Below are 15,291 nucleotides of genomic sequence, written 5' to 3'. Positions count from 1 at the left end.
CGATAAGGGAGACAAACAGTACAAACATGCTCTTATCAGCGATAACCAACTTTTTCCCTTGCGACAGTTTTATTCTCTCGTTGCGTGCTCTCACGAGCAGTCTTTTTTACGTTTCGAATTTCCTCTATCTTGGTAGGCCATGAAGAACCCAGCCTGCCGAATCCCATGTCTACGCCACCAAACCGCACCCGACCCCCGATAGCTCGACCATGAGCAGCTCCGACGTATACTCGGAGGACGATGACGAACTATCGGATACTCCTTCTATAACACCGAGAGCCGCGAGAGGCACGCGCGTTACAGCGCTCAAAAAGCTGCGCGCATCGCTGCTAGATGAGTCTATCGAATCTTACACCAAGCTCCTCGACGAGACATTCCAAGACAAGTCCACGACCAAAGAAGACAACTTCAACACAACCCAAGATGGTGTCGTGATCTGGACTCCGCAGGAGAAACGGATATTCTTTGAGTTCTTGGACAGGAAGGGTCAGAATGGCATCCGGGAGATTGCAGCGGCGATCCAGACAAAGTCAGAGCTAGAAGTCCAGGAGTTTATAAGGCTTCTGCAGAAGGGTGTGCGACGGCAGCATCTCAACGATGCTCACCCCAGGGTAGCGATCTTGGGCGATATTCCAGCCGCGGCGGAGATAAGCGAGGCGTGTTGCGAAACGCTAGACAGCCATGCCGAATTGCTCTGCTTGGAAGAGCAGAGGCGGGAAGACGCCGCTGGGAAAGACAAGTATGGTGGAGTGTGGATCATCAGTGAAGAAGTGGCGGAAAAGCTGGAATGGAATATTTCAGAGGACGAGAAAGTTTCGACGGATAGTGATCAAGACATCGAAGTCCAGGCGAACGAGGGTGACGATGGGAAGGCTCCGGAGAGACTTGATGTCAATGATGCGGCTACGTTCTTCAAGGTGACCAATTGGGTCCTCCTATCAGAACGCCTATTCATGAACTTTGGGGGCGACAGATTGGAAGACAACTGGGTCAATGTAGCCTTCAAAAACGAGACTCCGTCTATGACAGCCGACGTCTTGACCAATTTCTACGAAATTGCGCTAAGTGTCACTCGCCGGCTAGTCCATGCAACACATTTCTTCGCCTCGTCACGAGTACGAAGAACCAGGAACGCAAGCCGCCCATCAGCAACTGTCGTCAAGGCGTCCGACGTCAGAAGGGCAGCACGCACGCTCAACATGAAGAGCGATGCCTCCGAGTACTGGATCGGAGTAGCACGACGATGCAGTCTCGAAGTTGAGGACAGACGTCATCGGAAGGGCTGGAATCCGATTCCCCTAGAGCACGACGAGGTCGAAGCCCTGCTATCTCAAAAGTCGCTCCCTACGGAGCCCTACCAAACGGCCATGCTAAGACCAACGCCCCGCGAACGCTCCAGCAGTATCGCCAGCGATAAGTCCCTAGACTCACTCGTTGCAGAATCATCTGCTTCCGAAGATGAACATGCCGAAGCACTTGATCAACAGTATAGCGCTGCCGAAGAACAGCTATGCTGGTCTGCATTGGGACAACCGCCTCCAAGCCCATCCTCATCCGCAGACGCTGACGCTGACGCTAAATTCCCAATCCCTCCCAGGCCAGATAGCAAGCGCAAAACAACTGAAGAGCTCGTCGACTGGCGAGACCGGACACTTGCCCGCAACGAATGGGAAGAATACGGCTACGAAGTCGGAAATCTAGACAGCGAGTTCTCAGAAAGCATACACAAAAAACGCCGGTTGACCATAGCCACCTTCCGCTCACTTGACGAGTCGAGCTTACGGGCCGCGGCCGAGCTTTCAGAGTCAGGCTTCGATAGCCAGGATGAGCACGGCAATGCCAAATCAAAAGCCAAAGGAAAAGCAAAAGCAACGGCAGGGACGGGATTCGTCGAATCTCACACCGACGAGTCGGACCCCGAGTTCCAGCCTGCGTTTCCAGGCCGTGCACCGCGGTCCAAGTCGAAGTCTGCGACGAAACCGAAGTCGAGGACGAGCTCGCGCAAGCGCACGCCTGTTTCATATGCACTGCCTCCGGCCTTTGATTTAGAGATGGAGATGGACGTTGACTTGGAGTCGGGTCCGACGTTAGGGCTTGAAGACGGGACCCGCGCCAAAGATAACGAAGAACAACAAGACGATGATTCCAGATCAGGGGGCTCCGAAGCCATTGATGAAGAACACGAAAACACAGAAGGGGACGCGTTCTCTGGCTCCGATGACCATGACCACCCATCCGGTCCGCGAGAAGAAAGCCCTGTTTGGAATGAGGAAGTTGACCTCGATGATGATGATGATGACAACCACCAAGATGAAACACCAGAGGGCTATGTCCTATCATCGCCTCACGATACCCAACTATATTAGACGGCCGATCTTGTCCACTTGGTGTCTTGTATATATGTACCCTGTTAGATACCTACGTACTGGATATGTTTGCATTGGCGTTTAGCACTCTGGATCCGGAACCTCACCAGGAGAGGAAAGAAAGCAAGTGGAAACCGGAGTCCATGAGACGTTATTGTATAGCAAAGTATAGCATAGCATAGCATAGGAGAAACAAACTCATAACTCCAAAAATGAAAATGATAAAAAAAGCGCCTTAAGATTTCCTGGTACTCATATGAATAGAACGGCATGGCATGGCATGGCATCGCATCACCCAGATAGACCCAGACAGACCCAGACAGAACTTTGTCTTGACCCTGGAGGACAGAAAGAGGAGATTCAACCTCAGCAGCCCTCGCCCTCTGGTCTTAAAAATCTTTCATTTCACCCCGTGTACCCCTCGCCCCTAGCCAAAGTGTTGTACAAAACGCGAATGGTGAATAGATTATATGATCGACTGAGAATCCAGAAAGGTACTTCATTGTTTACTCCGACCACAAAATAACGCCACGCACTCTAACTCACAAATCCAGGGTCTTGAAGTCTGTGCCCGCCGTCGCGCTCAATGGCTGCGGAGCCCCCGCAGCATGAGGACCAGGCTGAAAATTATACCTGTTGTTGATGCCGGCAGTGGCGGCGTCAGCGAGTAGATCATTATTGGGGGCACCGGGTCCCCTGAGGCTGATGTTTTGGAGAGTATCCTGGACCTCCTTCACGCGCTTCTTGAAAGCGAGACGGTCAAGGAAGAGTTGCTGGCGGGCGAGTTCGAGCTCGCGACGCTCGGCTTCAATGATCTCTTCCATTTCGTTGAATTGTTGCAGCTTGATTTCGAACTTCTGCAGGCTGACGTTGACGGCCGCGGAGACGAGGCGGGTCATTTCGCGTTCCTCGTGGGATGCGAGGGCGCCGGCGCGAGCGGCGGCAGCGCCGAGGGCAACAGTGGCCAGGGATGCCTTGGGCTGTTTCTCAGATGATTCAGCAGACGTCGATGGCTCCTCACGAGTGGCGTCAACGTCCATAGAATCTTCGCTCTTGACTGCGGCAGCGGAGCCCTCCTTCTCCTTGCCCTTGTCTTGGGACTTGTCTGCAGTGGGTGCCTTGTCGAGTTGTTTCTTGAGCTCCTTTCGGATCTCATCCACCGACCGGCCGGCAGCGGCAGCGGCTACTGAGGGCTCTGCCATTTGCGCCAGGAACGCTACCACGGACAAGACTGGGTTTTCCACGTGGCTGACCGGCTCGCGGCCAGGACCGGCTCGCAGCTCCTGGCCATCTTCAAGGTATTGGTCTTCGATCTCCAGCTGGAGGAATTTCATTACACACTCTTCCCTCGTCCTTGTACCGACGTGGTTGGCAATCTGTTCCCAGTTTTCGTCAAAGTTCTCCAAGCCCTCAAGAAGGAGAAGAAGCTCGGAATCTGACCAAGGAGCTTCCCGGTCAGACACTCTTGAATATGACGAGTCCTCAAGTTTAACGAAGTCTGAAGCGTTATGGCTCGATGGCATCCGACCTTGTAAAAAGCAGTTGGGGCAGAGATCATACTTCGAATCCGGAGCAGCGGCGCCGGTTGCCGGTGTAGATTTCGCGTAGTGGAAGCGGAGGCGAGTGCAGTCGATACCGCAAGAGAAGCATTGGAACTTCTTCTTGGGTTCTTGTGACGCAGACTCTAGAGCCTTGGTAGCGTCACCGGTGCCATTGGCGGTTGGTTCGCCGTTGGCCTGCTTTTCTTTATCCTCGACAGCGGGCGTTACCTCCTTGCCCTTGTCGTCATAGATATTGCGACGGATCTCGAGGTTCAAGTCAGCTTTGCTAGCGGGAGTAGCAGAAGCCGCGCGGTCCGTGGCGGGTAGAGGCTTGCCGGGCTTGACGAAATGGTTCGGGCCAGGTTGAAAGGGCTGGAGTCCTCGGGGTGTATCGGCAACTACTCGGAAATGGCCTGTGAAGGGGGGACCAATGTTGGATGGTCGCGTTTGGGGATCGACCTAAATACATCAGCGACTGCGTCGGTTGCCGCTGAACATAACTTACTTGGTAGTTGATCAACCCCCATTGCTCTAAGAAGGAATGAACTCGCATGATAGCACACACGTCTCCGGCAAGGTTACGGCGGCATGCTGTAACTGTAAGGTACTCAATAGGGTTCAGTCGGTAGGTGTTGATCATGAAGTCTCTGTAATCTTTGTAGACAGCGGGCGTCTTGCTGCGGTTTCTGCCGTTGAAGAATTCGGCCAAGGCCTTCTTTTCGATCGAATGAATTGTGTGCATATCGAACCATGTTGAATAGCTAGGGAGGATGATGGCGTGTGTTTGAGAGACGAGGTGAGATCGGGCTGACGCTTCGAGAGATGACTTGGCCTGCGCGGTCTGCTCTTCGGAGCCGCCCTCGGCGCCTGATTGTGCGGCAACATCTGCGAGTTCCTCGCTACCTTCGCTTTCCTTCTTCGTCTCGTTCTCTGTACCTCCCATCTCCTCGTCTTCCTCTCCGGTGGTTCTAGGCTTGGGAGATGCGGGGACATCTGGCGGATTATTAGTTTCCGGTATGTTCTCTGTGCGCGTCGGAGAATATGCTTTGTATAATTGCGATGTTGACAATATCACTGCTGCGAGAAGGGAACATGCGCCAACGGCATGCTCTCCCTCAGGGGATGAAAGCGAAGTCACTCACCAGAAGCATTGACCAAATCGCCCGGAGCATCCTGACCGGATGTCATGTGGGTATCATCACCAACGCGGCTCATATTGACCGTGTTCTCGTCCATAATTGTAGTTGATGGTTGTCGAGATGGATTCACGTCGCGAGCACGAGGCAAGGGTTCTCGTTGTCCTCAAAAGTCGACGGACTATATGAGCTGCGGGCGCATGTAGCGCTGGCGTAATTGTGCTGAATGCGATGTGAGACCGAGGGATTGGAAATCGGAGCAAGCGGGATCAATTCGAAGGCTTGGTGTAGTAGGCGATTTACTGGAATCTGATGGCTGGAGACTTTGACGCTTTGTCGCGACTTCGCGCCAAGGCCGACACTGCGCTAACTACATCGGGCGCTTATGTAATGTAGCCCTGGAGAGTATGCCTGGTGCAGACTGGAGCAGCACTTAGAAGATACATTACCAATACAATCGGTGTAAACCCAGGCAGACAGTTTCTAATAACTCGGCAAATGTACGGCTAAAGCTTGCAGCATATGAGTACATCGGCGATAATACTTTAAGCTACGTCGAAGGCTAGTACGGTAGTACCGAGCCTGGTCAAAAAACAGAATTAAAGCCAAACACAAAAAATGCTAAGATTTATGAACGGTACCTACAGACCAATATGGTCAAAAAGTGTGAAGATTTTAATACATAATGAGACAAAGCCCAGGTTGCGGTCTAGGCCGATGCGCTAGCAGAAATAGTTACGAAACTCCAAACTCAACAACTCACAGAAGGAGTTCCAGAGGGTTCTCGACAACCTTCTTGAGCTCCTTGATCCACTCAGCACCGACAGCACCATCGACAACACGGTGGTCGAAGCTGGCGGTGACGATGATCTGGTCATCGAACTCAACTGAGGTGCCCTCCTCGGTCTCAGCGGGAACGGCGACTTTGCGAGTGGTGCCAACAGCGAGGATACCGGCCTGAGGGGGGTTGATGATAGCAGTGAATCGCTCAACAGCGGGGTTCATGCCCATGTTGCTGATGGTGAAAGTACCACCCTGGAACTCTTCAGGCTTAAGCTTGTTGTCGCGAGCGCGCTTGCCAAGGTCCTTGACCTGGTTAGAGATGCTGGACAGACCAAGACCCTGGGCATTCTTGACAATAGGAGTGATCAGTCCAACGGGAGTAGCAACAGCAACGCTAATGTCAATGTTGTTGTGCTGGCGGATGACAACCTGGCCGTTCTCCTCAGTCCAGCTGGAGTTGACCTGAGGAACCTTGCGAAGAGCGGCAGCGCAAGCCTTGATGAGGAAATCGTTGACGGAGAGCTTGTACTTGCCCTCAGAAGAGGCGTTGAGGGCCTGACGGAGCTTGAGAAGCTTGGTGACGGACAGAGTGGTGGAAACGAAGAAGTGAGGGTTCTGGTTCCATGACTGCTGCAGACGGCTAGCGATCGTCTTGCGCATCGACGTGAGAGGAATGTCCTCAGAAGCAGGACCAGCGGCCGTAGCGGAAGCGCTGGGCTTGTACTTCTCAACATCCTCCTTGGTGATCTGGCCGCCACGGCCAGTACCCTTCAGAGCCTTGACGGGAACACCCTTCTCAAGGGCCAAAGCCTTAGCAGCGGGGCTAATGGCAGGCTCACGGTCCAGACTGGGCTGGAGCTTCTCACCGGAAGTATCGGGCTCATAGGCCTCAGCCGACGGCTGGGGTGTGGATGGCTCTGCGGCCTTGGGAGCTTCCTTAGGCGCCTCCTCCTTGGCGGGAGCAGCACCGGCACCCTCGCCGCCAGCATCTTCCAGGCTGAATGATTCGAAAGCCGCAACGTCAGTACCCTCCTCAACGAGGACAGCGATAGGCTAGAATCTCGTGATTAGCAAACACGACTCGGGGGATTCGAAGAGAATGGAGACCTACAGAGCCAACGGAGACGTCCTTCTCACCAGACTCCTTCAGGACCTTAGCCAGAACACCCTCCTCTTGAAACTCGAAGTCCATCTGCGCCTTATCGGTCTCGATCTCGACCAGAACATCACCGGGTTGCAGACCATCACCAGCCTTCTTTTGCCACGCTCCAATGTTTCCTGCCGTCATTGTTGGCGACAAGGCAGGCATGCTGATGATAGTGTGAGGAGGGAAAGCTATAGTTTTTGCGCTTGTCAGACATAGTCAAGTATGAAGGAGATCAGAGATAAGCGTACACTTAGAGGCGTAGTAGCGGGAAAGGGCAGAAAGGGCGGGCAATTGATGTCTAGAAGACAGAGATACCGAGTTAGTTCACTCCGAAGTAATCCAGGATGTTTTGCGCGAAATGACGGCGAGACGTACTGGATGGCGGCCGTGAACTTGTAAGAGGCCTGCGGTCGCCTCAAGGAGCAGGCGCCTTTGGAAAGGAATGAAGCGCTAGGGACGCGCATTCTGACAGCAGAGGCGACCATGATGCCGGGGTTCTGTTTTGTGATACAGATATAGGCCCGCGGCGCTATAGAAAACAGTGAGTGTAAGATGGAAAGAGGAGATTGAATCTGGCTGCAAGCTCGGAGCTGTTCTCAACAATTCTCTCGCTCGGTGAAGGCCGGGGGCGCTAAGCCCCGATAGGCATAGGTGTAATGGCACGTGATGCGGACCACGCAGCGCTATGTATCCAACGGGCCACGCATACTCCGGACTATCACAAGCTCCTGGGCCCCGAATTCCATACACGCGCCTTCAAATTTGTTCTGACTTTCTCCTTCACATGTGGGACGTCCGTCTCTCTGGCCCCGGATACTCCAGACGGAGTCTTGCATAATGGCGGAAACTGAGAACGGCTCTACTAACGAGCTGAGCCAAACATCAGTAGCCCAGGCAGACAAGCAGAATGATGTCGATGTTGTTGCAGAACCGCACACCCCGGAGGAAAGCGCGGATTCAAAACCCACATTACCAGACACAACAGAACGACAGGAAATCCAATTAAGCGAAGCAACTGAAGAGATCCCATCACAAGAGCGATTGGAGGACGGCGAAACTACCCTGCCCGAGGAGCCCTCCGCAACATCTCCGAAGACCACGACTGAACCCCACGAACCTACCGAGGAGCCGGAACAACAACATACGAGAGATGATCGGGATGACATCCCACACGGAGATCAACCTCCTGTTTCCGAGGACCAGCCTCAGGAAGTTTCCGATGCGCAGTCCATTCGCGATGAGCAGCTTGCCCGGGACATGCGACAGCGCTCGGACTCACGGTCGACTACCGCGACTTTTGCTACAACTCGGTCATCAGTAGTCAGCTCTACCGTGTTTATAGTGACGGCTTTGGATACAATCGGTGCTTCCCGGGAAGCTCGGAAGAGCAAAGATCTGGAGGATGCTGTGAAGAATGCCCTCGCCAATGTCAAACTGTCGGACCGTCAGCCTATCGACCCGGAAGTCTTGTTTCATCCTTTACTACTTGCGAGTAGGACCCTCAGTATTCCGCTGCAAGTAACGGCACTCGATTGCATCGGCAAGCTGATCACCTACTCCTACTTTGCGTTTCCATCGTCCCAAGACGCCCAACCGTCAGAATCAGAGACTACGCCCGAGCAGCCTCCTCTCATAGAAAGAGCCATTGACGCGATCTGTGATTGTTTTGAGAATGAAGCCACGCCGATCGAGATTCAACAACAAATCATAAAGTCACTTCTGGCGGCAGTGTTAAACGACAAAATCGTGGTGCATGGAGCGGGCCTTCTGAAAGCCGTCAGACAAATATATAACATGTTCATATACTCCAAGTCTAGTCAGAACCAGCAAATTGCCCAAGGTTCTCTCACGCAGATGGTCAGCACAGTTTTTGACAGGCTTCGCGTCAGACTTGATCTACGGGAACTACGCATTCGCGAAGGGGAGAAGACGCAGGCGGGATCTTCGGATAGTGTGACTATTGAGCCCGCCGATAGCCCACAAGTTTCGGAGGATGATCAGGTATCAGATGTTGCTTCTGTACCGCAAGACCAACCGGTGTCCAAAGAGCCAACCGAGAAGCTCACTTTAGAGAGTTTTGAATCGAACAAGGATGTCACAACAGTCAATGATAATGTACCGACTATGGTCACCCGCGCCAACCTCAACCTAAAAAGAGCACAGTCATCCTCTGGAACCTCAGATGAGAAAGAGGGTGAGGATGCTTCTAGTGACGAAGACGATGTTGACGAAATTTACGTCAAAGATGCTTTCCTGGTATTCAGAGCTCTTTGCAAACTGAGTCACAAAGTCCTCAGCCACGAGCAGCAACAAGATCTCAAATCCCAGAATATGAGATCGAAACTGCTATCTCTGCACCTAATCCACTATCTCATCAACAACCACGTCATTGTGTTTACCACGCCCCTTCTCACATTAAAAAACAGCTCCGGTAACTCGGAACCCATGACCTTTCTCCAGGCTATCAGGCCTCATCTGTGTTTGAGTCTCAGTCGGAATGGTGCCAGCTCAGTACCCAAAGTATTTGAGGTCTGCTGCGAAATTTTCTGGCTCATGCTGAAGCATATGAGAGTCATGATGAAGGTCTGTGCTTCCCTTGCATGCTTTTGTTTTTACGTGTCTAAATTAGTAGCAGAAAGAGCTAGAGGTTTTCATGAAGGAGATCTACCTAGCCACACTCGAAAAGCGAAACGCACCGGCCTTCCAGAAGCAGTATTTCATGGAAGTCTTAGAGAGATTGGCGGATGAGCCGCGGGCCTTGGTTGAGCTGTATCTCAACTACGACTGTGACCGCACAGCGTTGGAGAATATCTTCCAAAAGTTTGTTTCCCACTCCACTTCTAAGTAAAATACTTTCTAACAGGATATGCAGCATCATCGAACAGCTATCACGATATGCGAGCATTCCGGCAGCTGTAACCCCTGCCCAACAACAACAATACCATGAACAGCATGTGAAGGCCTCCAGTGTGGGGAACGAATGGCACCAGCGTGGCACCCTTCCCCCGAATTTAACCAGTGCCAGTATAGGAAATGGCCAGCAGCCACCTACACATAGTGTGCCCCCGGAGTACATCCTGAAGCACCAAGCTGTTGAGTGCCTTGTTCAGATCTTGGAGTCGTTGGACAACTGGGCTTCGCAGCGTAGTGTTGACCCGTCTACTGCCCGAACTTTTTCACAGAAATCAGTTGACAACCCGCGAGAGTCTATGGATAGCAGTATCCCTACATTCCTCGCGTCGCCGAGGGTTGATGGCGCTGACGGAAGCACTGGTCGGTCTACACCAGTTCCAGATGACGACCCGAGTCAGGTAGAGAAGGTAAAGCAGAGGAAGATTGCGCTCACAAATGTAATCCAACAATTCAACTTCAAGCCGAAGCGTGGTATCAAGCTTTCTCTTCAAGAAGGCTTCATACGATCAGATTCTCCTGAGGAAATTGCATCTTTCATATTCCGCAACGAACGGCTAGACAAGGCTATGGTTGGAGAGTACCTCGGTGAGGGTGAGCCGGAGAACATTGCTATCATGCATGCTTTTGTTGATCTGATGGACTTTTCAAAACGGCGCTTCGTCGACGCTCTTCGCTCATTCCTGCAACATTTCCGTTTGCCTGGAGAAGCCCAGAAGATCGACCGTTTTATGCTGAAGTTCTCTGAGCGATACGTTACGCAAAATCCGAATGCTTTTGCCAATGCTGATACAGCATATGTGCTAGCATATTCTGTCATCCTGCTCAACACTGATCAACATAGCTCCAAGATGAAGGGTCGTCGCATGACCAAGGAAGACTTCATCAAGAATAATCGTGGTATCAATGACAATCAGGACTTGCCTGATGAGTATCTGGTTTCGATTTTCGATGAAATCGCTAACAATGAAATCGTTTTGGACACCGAAAGAGAGCAGGCCGCAAACCAAGCCCCTCCTGCTCCCGTTCCAAGCGGTCTTGCATCTAGGGCTGGGCAGGTATTTGCAACGGTTGGGAGAGACTTACAGGGCGAGAGGTATACACAGGCATCTGAGGAAATGGCCAACAAAACCGAACAGCTGTATCGAAGCCTGATTCGAGCTCAGCGGAAAACCGCTGTCAAAGAAGCGCTTTCACGTTTCATCTTCGCAACCTCTGTCCAGCATGCTGGCTCCATGTTCAACGTTACCTGGATGTCATTCCTCTCTGGCTTGTCTGCTCCCATGCAGGATACCCAGAACCTTAAGACCATAAAGCTTTGCATGGAAGGTATGAAGCTAGCCATACGCATTAGCTGCTCCTTTGATCTAGAAACCCCACGGGTTGCTTTTGTCACTGCCTTGGCGAAGTTTACAAACCTGGGCAATGTCAGAGAGATGGTCGCGAAGAATGTTGAAGCACTCAAAATCTTACTCGATGTGGCGCTTTCGGAAGGGAACCACCTGAAAAGCTCTTGGAGGGATATTCTCACCTGTGTTAGCCAATTGGACAGGCTTCAGCTACTTAGTGACGGGGTTGATGAAGGTTCTTTGCCAGATGTGTCGCGGGCTCGTGTTGTGCCACCGTCAGCGTCTGACGGATCCAGAAGGTCAATGCAAGCACCGAGACGCCCTCGCCCCAAATCCATCACCAATCCTACACCATTCCGAGCGGAAATCGCAATGGAAAGCCGCTCAACCGAGATGGTCAAGGGTGTGGACCGAATCTTCACCAATACCGCTAATTTGTCCCACGAAGCAATAATCGATTTTGTTCGAGCGCTTAGTGAAGTGAGTTGGCAAGAGATCCAGTCTTCCGGGCAGACAGACTCTCCTCGCACCTATAGTCTGCAGAAGCTGGTCGAAATCAGTTACTACAATATGACGCGGGTCAGGATCGAATGGTCCAAGATCTGGGAAGTCCTTGGGCAACACTTCAATCAGGTCGGATGCCATTCCAACACAACCGTGGTTTTCTTTGCCCTAGACTCGCTCCGTCAGCTCTCGATGCGCTTTATGGAAATTGAAGAACTACCTGGATTCAAATTCCAGAAAGACTTCCTCAAGCCATTTGAACACGTCATGGCTAATAGTAATGCTGTTACCGTCAAGGACATGATTCTCCGGTGTCTCATCCAGATGATTCAGGCGCGCGGAGATAACATCCGCTCCGGTTGGAAAACGATGTTTGGCGTGTTTTCGTTCGCAGCTCGAGAGCCTTATGGTAAGTCTTTCTTTTTAATTGTCCGCATCTGGTAGAGCTATGTTGACTAACGTCGAATACAGAGGGAATCGTGAACATGGCATTTGAGCATGTCACACAAATCTACAACACCCGCTTTGGCGTCGTTATAACTCAAGGAGCGTTCCCTGACCTTATTGTATGTCTCACGGAATTCTCTAAGAACATGAGGTTCCAGAAGAAGTCACTGCAGGCAATCGAGCTTCTAAAGTCGACGGTGTCGAAAATGCTGAGGACTCCGGAATGCCCTCTATCTCACCGTGGCTCGTCGGAGGCTTTCCACGAGGACTCCACGAATCTCACCCAACAACTCACTAAGCAGTCTAAAGAAGAGCAGTTCTGGTATCCGATCTTGATTGCGTTCCAAGATATTCTCATGACTGGCGATGACCTTGAGGCTCGGTCACGGTAAGCCTCCTCTATTATGACCTATAAAATTTTTTTCTGATCCGGATCAACAGGGCATTGACATACTTATTCGATACCTTAATACGATACGGGGGTAGTTTTCCTCAAGAGTTCTGGGATGTTCTCTGGAGGCAACTTTTGTACCCTATCTTCGTTGTATTGCAATCCAAATCGGAGATGTCCAAGGTTCCTAATCATGAAGAGCTCTCGGTATGGCTCTCAACCACCATGATCCAGGCATTGCGACACATGATCACATTGTTTACGCATTATTTCGATGCGCTTGAATATATGCTTGGGCGGGTTCTTGAACTCCTCACATTGTGCATATGTCAGGAAAATGATACCATCGCGCGGATCGGCAGCAACTGCTTGCAACAGCTGATTCTGCAAAATGTTGAGAAGTTCGAGAGAGACCACTGGAGCAAGACTGTTGGTGCATTCATCGAGCTTTTCAACAAGACCACTGCATATGAATTGTTTACCGCTGCAACAACTGTGGCGACCGCGACGTCGAAGACACACTCGGCTCAGGCTGCCAATGGGCAGGCTGCGGACATCCAGGATGCAGTACAGGAACCCACCGAGTCGTCTACTCCGGAAACTCCTATTGAAGCATCCAAGCCTAATGGAACACAAGACACAACACCCGAGCACGAAGACGGAGATATGCCGGCGGCGTCAAATACTGAGTTAGAGGACTACAGGCCGCAATCAGATACCCAGCAGCAACCGGCCGCAGTTACTGCTGCACGCCGCCGCTATTTTAACCGCATAATCACAAACTGTGTGCTTCAGCTGCTCATGATCGAGACGGTCCATGAGCTTTTCTCCAATGACAAGGTCTACGCACAAATACCCAGCCACGAACTTCTACGGCTCATGGGTCTGCTCAAGAAGAGCTACCAATTCGCCAAGAAGTTCAATGAGGATAAAGACTTGCGTATGCAACTTTGGCGACAAGGATTCATGAAATCGCCACCCAACCTTCTCAAGCAGGAAAGTGGAAGTGCTGCTACCTATGTCCACATTCTGTTTCGAATGTACCATGATGAGCGGGAAGAGAGGAAGAGTAGCCGTGCCGAGACAGAAGCGGCGTTGATTCCGTAAGTACCCCAACAGCTTTTGTCTAAGCAAGAATGCGCGGTTGGCTAACCATGATACCAGTCTCTGCGCGGATATCATTAGCGGCTTCGTTCGCCTTGATGAAGAATCGCAGCACCGTAACATAGTAGCGTGGCGTCCTGTTGTTGTGGACGTAATTGAAGGCTACACCAACTTCCCGACTGAGGGCTTCGGCAAGCACATTGAGACATTCTACCCCCTTGCTGTCGACCTGCTCGGCCGCGATCTGAATCCCGAGATTCGTCTTGCGATTCAGTCCCTGTTCCAGCGTATTGGAGAGGTAAAGCTAGGTCTCCCTGCTCGGCCAACGCGAGTACCTGTGAGCCCACGGCATTCCGTATCAGAGCATCCTTCTCGCAAGCATAGCGTCGGCCGGCGCTGAGTGTTTTCTTCTTTCCCATTTTCGGTTTAGACGGGTCGTGTTTCATTATTGTTCTATATCATTTTCCCTTTTGGATATCCTTGTTTCCTCTCTGTGAGAGCTTTCTGCCTATTTCTCAAGAGTATTGAGTGTAAAATTAGCCATACCGGAATGTTGCCTTTTTATTTTTCTTGTTGACCTCCTGGGATCTCCAGAAGCTACCTTTTATACATAGCTTACAGACATGATCCCCAAAACTATCGATTTCCCCATTATATCGTGCTGGCTTTCAATCAGTCGAGGCTGGGGGGCTTGAGCGAACATCCCCAAGAGTAGGGATGCCGCCAGCCTGATAATATGTCAGAAGAATGTCCATATCTTCCTCTGTCATGTGCACCAAGTCCTCCAGCCTCCATGATTCACAAATGGCAGACATCCTAAAGAATCGTCAGTTTCATATCATGGGATAGTAGTCAAACACAAGGCGCACCATTTCATCCGCTTAGGACCTTCCTGTGGACTAGGTGCAACCTCCCGCAGCTTCTGCCGCAATTTTCCAACATTCTCAATAGCAGCCCCCATATTGGCAGGCAGGGTATCGGCAATCTTCTTCCGTACCATACTCGCAAGCTTCGGTCCGTTTCCATTTGTACTGACCATGACCTGTAGCGGGCCATCCCGGTGCACACTGCCAAAGTAAAAGTCACACTCGGAAGGCACATCGGCTATGTTGGCCGGTATCCGCTTCTCCTTGCACAATTTCCACACACTGGTCGAGGCTTCTGGGTCGTCAATGGCACAGAGCACCATATCAGCGCCTTCCAGGTCGGAGGGCTCGAAGTTTCGGTCAACGTGTGTGACTTGGCCTACGAGTATCCGGTAGGCCACTTCTTCGTTGAGTCCTGAAGCTGGACAAACAACAGTGACCTTCGCATCCGCATTGAGCGCGTGGAGGATACGTCCGGCAGCCACCTGCGGTTATGGTGAGACAGCTGCTGCAAATATATAGTGCGGCAGAAGAGGAGAGTACTGACTTCACCACCACCAACTACTAGAATATTTTTCTGCTTTACTTGCCAAGCAATAATCAAGGAGCCTCCTCCCTGGACCTCTGGGAATTTGGACGCCATCTCGATAGCTTGCGTTTGTTAACTTTGTGACGTTTGCCATGGTGGGGGAGATAGCCCGTGAGGGCATAACTACGGGCATCCGCAGCGACCCAAAGCGTCAGGCC

At 51.6% G+C, this 15,291-nt stretch overlaps 5 protein-coding genes across 5 annotated transcripts; 2 read left to right on the top strand and 3 right to left on the bottom strand.

The window, feature by feature from the left end:
• Positions 1–75: 75 nt before the first annotated feature.
• Positions 76–2,494, top strand: BDW74DRAFT_185249 (uncharacterized protein). Its single transcript, XM_073731008.1, has one exon. The coding sequence runs from the start codon at positions 210–212 to the stop codon at positions 2,364–2,366; it is 2,157 nt and encodes a 718-aa protein (XP_073583901.1). The 5' UTR covers positions 76–209; the 3' UTR covers positions 2,367–2,494.
• Positions 2,495–2,908: 414 nt separating this feature from the next.
• Positions 2,909–5,143, bottom strand: rscE (putative RSC complex subunit (RSC8); the record flags this gene model as incomplete). Its single annotated transcript, XM_073729133.1, has 3 exons — positions 2,909–4,366; positions 4,413–4,900; positions 5,050–5,143. The coding sequence occupies 3 exons, from the start codon at positions 5,141–5,143 to the stop codon at positions 2,909–2,911; spliced, it is 2,040 nt and encodes a 679-aa protein (XP_073583900.1).
• Positions 5,144–5,546: 403 nt separating this feature from the next.
• Positions 5,547–7,561, bottom strand: BDW74DRAFT_153156 (putative pyruvate dehydrogenase complex, dihydrolipoamide acetyltransferase component). Its single transcript, XM_073724474.1, has 4 exons — positions 7,349–7,561; positions 7,222–7,271; positions 6,938–7,161; positions 5,547–6,879 (listed from the first exon to the last, which is right to left on the bottom strand). Exons 1-4 carry the CDS (start codon positions 7,456–7,458, stop codon positions 5,803–5,805), a joined length of 1,461 nt encoding a protein of 486 aa, XP_073583899.1. The 5' UTR covers positions 7,459–7,561; the 3' UTR covers positions 5,547–5,802.
• Positions 7,562–7,714: 153 nt separating this feature from the next.
• BDW74DRAFT_19938 (Arf family guanine nucleotide exchange factor SEC7) lies at positions 7,715–14,297 on the top strand. The gene is made up of 6 exons (XM_073732181.1): positions 7,715–9,556; positions 9,609–9,793; positions 9,846–12,145; positions 12,208–12,571; positions 12,625–13,677; positions 13,739–14,297. Exons 1-6 carry the CDS (start codon positions 7,811–7,813, stop codon positions 14,076–14,078), a joined length of 5,988 nt encoding a protein of 1,995 aa, XP_073583898.1. The 5' UTR covers positions 7,715–7,810; the 3' UTR covers positions 14,079–14,297.
• On the bottom strand, positions 14,236–15,282 carry BDW74DRAFT_19941 (bifunctional precorrin-2 dehydrogenase/sirohydrochlorin ferrochelatase MET8). The gene is made up of 3 exons (XM_073732182.1): positions 15,092–15,282; positions 14,548–15,029; positions 14,236–14,494 (listed from the first exon to the last, which is right to left on the bottom strand). The coding sequence occupies exons 1-3, from the start codon at positions 15,185–15,187 to the stop codon at positions 14,347–14,349; spliced, it is 726 nt and encodes a 241-aa protein (XP_073583897.1). The 5' UTR covers positions 15,188–15,282; the 3' UTR covers positions 14,236–14,346.
• Between the last annotated feature and the right edge of the window lie 9 nt (positions 15,283–15,291).

The sequence above is a fragment of the Aspergillus multicolor genome (genome assembly GCF_047715735.1).
Source record: "Aspergillus multicolor strain CBS 133.54 unplaced genomic scaffold BDW74scaffold_12, whole genome shotgun sequence".
Classification (NCBI taxonomy): domain Eukaryota; kingdom Fungi; phylum Ascomycota; class Eurotiomycetes; order Eurotiales; family Aspergillaceae; genus Aspergillus; species Aspergillus multicolor.
This window is presented reverse-complemented; position numbering and strand designations above follow the sequence as displayed.